The sequence below is a fragment of the Dipodomys ordii genome, unplaced genomic scaffold (genome assembly GCF_000151885.1).
Source record: "Dipodomys ordii isolate 6190 unplaced genomic scaffold, Dord_2.0 Scaffold81, whole genome shotgun sequence".
In the NCBI taxonomy this organism is placed as follows: domain Eukaryota; kingdom Metazoa; phylum Chordata; class Mammalia; order Rodentia; family Heteromyidae; genus Dipodomys; species Dipodomys ordii.
Genome location: NW_012267297.1, coordinates 1,506,912 through 1,512,341, shown reverse-complemented (window position 1 = coordinate 1,512,341; position 5,430 = coordinate 1,506,912). Strand labels below are relative to the sequence as shown.

At 51.9% G+C, this 5,430-nt stretch overlaps 1 protein-coding gene across 1 annotated transcript in view; it reads left to right on the top strand.

Annotated features, from left to right (window-relative positions):
* The window catches only part of Gucy2c (guanylate cyclase 2C), a 49,051-nt gene extending 44,380 nt beyond the window's left edge, over nt 1-4,671 (top strand). Inside the window, exons 18-21 of the mRNA XM_013025044.1 lie at nt 894-1,047; nt 1,551-1,645; nt 3,200-3,276; nt 4,497-4,671. Of these exons, the coding sequence (XP_012880498.1) occupies nt 894-1,047; nt 1,551-1,645; nt 3,200-3,276; nt 4,497-4,671 (501 nt within the window). The remainder of the gene's footprint in view (nt 1-893; nt 1,048-1,550; nt 1,646-3,199; nt 3,277-4,496) is intronic.
* The last annotated feature ends 759 nt before the right edge of the window (nt 4,672-5,430 follow it).

The following is a 5,430-nucleotide window of genomic DNA, read 5'->3' as shown; positions in this document are numbered from 1 at the left end:
TGAGCCTCTGGGTGGTTTAATCAATTAGTGGCCTGTGATTGGTTGAGCCTCTGGGTGGTTTAATCAATTAGTGGCCTGTGATTGGTTGAGCCTCTGGGTGGTTTAATCAATTAGCAGCCTGATTGGCTGAGCCTCTGGGTGGTTTAATCAATTAGCAGCTTGTGATTGGCTGAGCCTCTGTGTCCTATGTGGCTGAGAATCAGATGTTTGCTACAAAATGTCTATTTCCAAATTAAGCATCCAGTGTTTTCCATACCTGGGAGGTGTTAGGGCTTAAGCCGGGGGCCAAATTTAGGTCATTTAACAGCCAGCGTTCACAGAGATTTAAGGTATCATAGGTGAAGATTCAGAATACCTGTAAATTAATTACAGGTATTATAGGAAAAGTGTTGGAAAGGAATTAAAAATAATCTCTAGCAATCTCTCTCAATCCTCTGCAAAGCATACTGGTCCCAAGGCCAATAACACCCGGGGACCCTGGAAATGTATGGTCTCCAGCACAGCTTACTCTGGTGTTTGAACAGCTATCATTGCCGGGAGAACTTACTTTTCCTTGTGTGAAAGCCCGTGCACGCCTCTGTGTGATCCCTCACCAGCGACCCCTTTTTCCGTGGACTCCAGCCTGAGTCCTCCTGCTTTGGCCTCCCAGAAACCTCAGCTCCCCAGGCTCTGCATGCCCTGTGTTCCCTGCATGTGTTAGCTTGGCTTTACCTCTGAAACACACCGGAGGCGTGGCTCAAGCGGGCAAGCTCCAAGTTCAAAACCCAGTCCATCCCTACACACCTGCACACACACACACACACACACACACAGACTGCCAGAGCAGGGCACCCCTCAGCCAAGACACACCCCATCCTGATTCCACTCCGCCCCTCCGTGGCCTCCACCTCCAGCCTCCAATCGGGCCCTGCCTGGCCTTCACCTCCAGCCTCCCTTCTTCCTCACCAGGCCCCTGTGCCGCGGGAGTTGTGGGAATCAAGATGCCCCGCTACTGTCTGTTTGGAGACACGGTCAACACAGCCTCGAGGATGGAGTCCACCGGCCTCCGTAAGAAGCGGGAGGCCTGGGAGGCTGTGGGTCTAATGTGGGGCGCAGGACACTGGGGAACGAGGCACCCATGAAGGAAAGGCTGAACGGCCACTGCCCTGGGATTGCTTAATGATCACTGTTGTGAGGCTGATGTGATTTGTGGTGTGTGTCTGTCTGTCTGTCGGTCCTGGGCTTGAACTCATGGCCTAGGCACTGTCCCTGAGCTCTTTCACTCAAGGCTGGCGCTCTACCACTTGAGCCACAGCGCCACTTCCAGTTTTCTGGTGGTTCCTTGGAGATCAGAGTCTCACGGCCTTTCCTGCCCAGGCTGGCTTTGAACTGTGATCCTCAGATCTCAGCTTCCTGGGTAGCTGGGATGGCAGGCGGGATCTTTTTAGGGTTTCCTGGCTGTGATTGGGCCGGGTGTGCTGGGCGTTGGGTATTTGGGGGTTGGAGGAGGCGATCAGAGCCCCAGAGCCAGACCCCATGTGGCCCTCATGGCCGGCCCCCTCCCCGTCCAGCCCTGAGGATTCACATGAGCGGCTCCACGGTGGCCATCTTGAAGAGAACGCAGAGCCGGTTCCTGTACGAAGAGCGAGGAGAGACCTACTTAAAGGTAAGGTGATGCGACATGAAGATTTGGGGGCCGGCGTGATCCCCCCCCACCCGCAGACTTGGCTGGACAGTACAGAGTTCTCCACGGCCATCCAGCTTACCAGGACGAGAAACCTTCCAGAAGCACCCCCTGGGGTGTTTTGAACTCAGGGCTGGGCTCTAAGGGTGGCCGGTTCCTCCTCCAGCTCGGCTCCCGCCCCGGAGCTCTGGGTGAGGCCAGGCAGAGCGGGCCCCACCCCTCATCCTCACTTCCTCTCAGAGTTTCCTCAACTTCCCCCCATGCACTGCAACAGGGCCCGCCTGTGGTCGCGTCTCTTCCTCTGAGTGCTCTACGTTTCCAAACACTTGTACAAATGTTCTGCTTGTGCAAATGTTCCAGGGGGAGAGGCCTGTGGGGAGGGGGGAGAGTGAGCGTAGATCAAGAAGCTGTATCTCTCTGTTTTTGTGCCAGTACCAGAATTTGAACTCTGGGCCTCATGCTCGTCTGGCTCAGCTTTCTTGCTCACAGCTGGTGCTCCACCACTTGGATCAAGACTCCAGTCCAGTTTTTTGGGGCTGGCTGATTAGAACTAGAGGCGTTCAGAACCTCAGCACTGCAGATGGCAGCCTCCTGGTAGCTAGGATTACAGGCGTGAGCCACTGGTCCCAGCTGGAAAGCCCGTGCTGGGCACAAGCGGCGATCCAACCCCAACGTAAAAATGTCCTAACGGCACACTGTCTGAATCGTCCATAAATGCATATTCCAGGGAAAAATGAAAACCTAAAACGTTTTCTACACAGAAGTATTTTCCTCCAAGCCATCAGTGGTTTGCAGATTGCATGTGTATATATGATTTTATAAATACATATGTGTGTAGCCATTGCATATATACAGTTATATATAGTTTTTTTTTTCCAATCCTGGGGCTTGAACTCAGGGCCTGAGCTTTTTGCTCAAGGTTGGTGCTCTACCACGTGAGCCACAGCACCACTTCCAGCTTTTTCTGGGGAGGTATACTGGGGAATCGAACCCAGGGCTAGCCTGTGAGGCGAGCGCTCTACCGCTGAGCCAGCTGCCCAGCCCTGCTCTGTCCGTTTTCTGGCCCCCAGAGGAACTAAACCAATGAACACACTTGAGGCTTTCTGATCGGTGTGCACTCGTGTTTATAACTCTCACACGCGTGAGGTCGGAGGACTGATCACAAAAGTTTGGAACCGGAACTTTCTGGTGAAAGAAAATGAAACCCAACCACCACCAACAGCAGCCTAAAGCGCTGATTGGTCCGCATAACCAAATGATCGGTTTTCACGTGGGAGGGGTTTTGAGCGATCAATCGATCATTTGGAGGCAAAGGACAATACTAGTTTGGCAAAAACCAATCTGGTGAGAGATTGATTGATGGATTGGTCCATTGGTTTTTGGAAGACATCTGGAGATAAACGTGTGTGTGTGTGTGTGTGTGTGTGTGTATCACAGGGGGGTGAATCCCTTCCCCCTTGGACGCAGTTCCTGTGGGAGCCTGGGGCTGGGGTTCTGGGGTGCGGTACTCCAGGGGACCCCCGTCTGTCTCCCCAGGGCCGAGGGACAGAGACCACTTACTGGCTGACAGGCATGAAGGACCAGGAGTACAACCTGCCGCCCCCTCCCACCGTGTGAGTGCGGGGTGACGGGTCCCCGGGGCGTGGGGCTGAGGGGACCCCCGCTGGGCCCCCGGGTGCGAGGCTGAGGGGACCCCGGACTTGGGGACTGACCGAGGACCTCGAGGCCTCCACCCGACCACCCACAAAATGCCCCCCTAGCCTGGGCTGCTGTGGTCAGACACGGTACCCAGACACCCTTCCCTGGGAAGGAGGCCCGAGGAGAACCATCTGGAACCTTCCATGGAGCGTGCCTTCATGTTTGCCTGAGTGCCTTTCTCCTGCACTCTGACAGGACCGCTTCTAACTGTCCAGTTAAATATGTCTGTCTTTGGTGTGTTACACACCTTATATGCTATATATTACTATACCTATATGCAACAGTATAACTAGACTACAGTATATATCATGCCCAGATATACACGTATAGCTAGAATAGTTTATATCATACCCAAATATAACTGTGTAGCCATAACATAGTATATGTTATAGCCAAATATAACTATAGTTAGACTATAGTTTATATCATATCCAAATATAACGATATAGCTGTAATATAGCATATATTATAGCCAAATATAACTATATAGCTAGAGTATAGTATATAGTATACCTATACATAACTATATACCTGTAAAATATGATGATAAAATTGCTGTACGTTATATAATTGCATATCATATGTAATATCTTGGTTATATGTGATACATCATATATATCATATATCATATATCATATAATATATCATATATCATATAATATAGATACTATATGTCTATATATCTATAATATATCTATGTTATAGATTATCTATATAACCTGATGTTGTACCTTATTCTAAATTGTATATATTCCACCTAATTATAAGTAAAGTCGATTATACCTAATATAAGCTATAACTATGTAATTACATATAACGATATAATTGCATATAATTGTATATAATACGTAATAATATAATTATATCTACTTAGCAATATAGAATGACATATAGAGCTTATGTATGTGATGAGAGACAGAGACAGAGAGACAGACACAGAGACACAGAGAAAGAGAGACAGAGAGACACACAGAGAGACAGAGAGACAGAGAGAGAGAGAGGAGGGCTCATGCCAAAGCCGCCATCTCTGGGGCTTCCAGCCTCTGGGGTGGACCAGGCCTTGAGCCCGTGAACTGGTGTTCTGGAGGACCCCTGGGGTGACCCTCCCCCCTTCCCTCGCTTCCCCCCACTCCAGGGAGAACCAGCAGCGCCTGCAGGCCGAGTTCTCGGACCTGATCGTGAGCGCCCTGCAGCGGCGGCGGGCGGCGGGGCTGCAGCGGCCGAGGCCCCGGCGCGTGGCCAGCTACAAGGGCAGCGGCCTGGAGTACCTGCAGCTCAGCACCCCCGAGCAGCACGACACCTATTTCTAGACTGCGCCGTGGGAGGGGTGTGCGGGTTCCCTGCCCCAGGTACAACCCCAGCCTCTGGGGGGAGACCCCAAGAATCTGTGGGGGTTAGTGGGGGAACTCTGTGACAAAGTTCCTGTAATGTCCCCCCCCCCAAAGTTTGTTTTTGTTTTGTTTCCTGGTGCTTTTTTCCCCTTTCTCTAGCGGGGATTTCTTTGTATTTCAATCCTCCCAATTCCATTTTCAATCCCTGATCTCCATTAAAATGCACTGTGAACTCTGGCTTTTGGTTTGTCTATGAAGGGAGGACTACAGTTCTAAAGGTAATGTGTGCGTGTGTGTGTGTGTGTGTGTGTGTGTGTGTTGGAAGCTAAGGGGGGGTTGTTGTTGTTTTGGTTGGTCCTGGGTCTTGAACTCAGGGCCTGGGTGCCGTCCCTGAGCTCTTTCACTCGAGGCTGGCGCTCTACCACTTGAGCCACGGCGCCACTTCTGGTTTTCTGGTGGTTCACTGGAGATCAGGGCCTCAGGGCCTTTCCTGCCCGGGCTGGCCTCAGCCCGCAATCCTCCGGTCTTGGCCTCCTGGGAACGCGGGTGACAGGGTCTTTCTCCTTGTGCTTTTGAGAAGAAAAGTGAGTTCTCAGCAGACTCAGCAGCAGCTTCGGGGCTGGGGGTCCTGGCTGGGGCTGGGGTCCTGGCTGGGGTCCTGGCTGGGGTCCTGGCTGGGGCTGGGGGCTGGGGGCTGGGGTCCTGGCTGGGGTCCTGGCTGGGGTCCTGGCTGGGGGT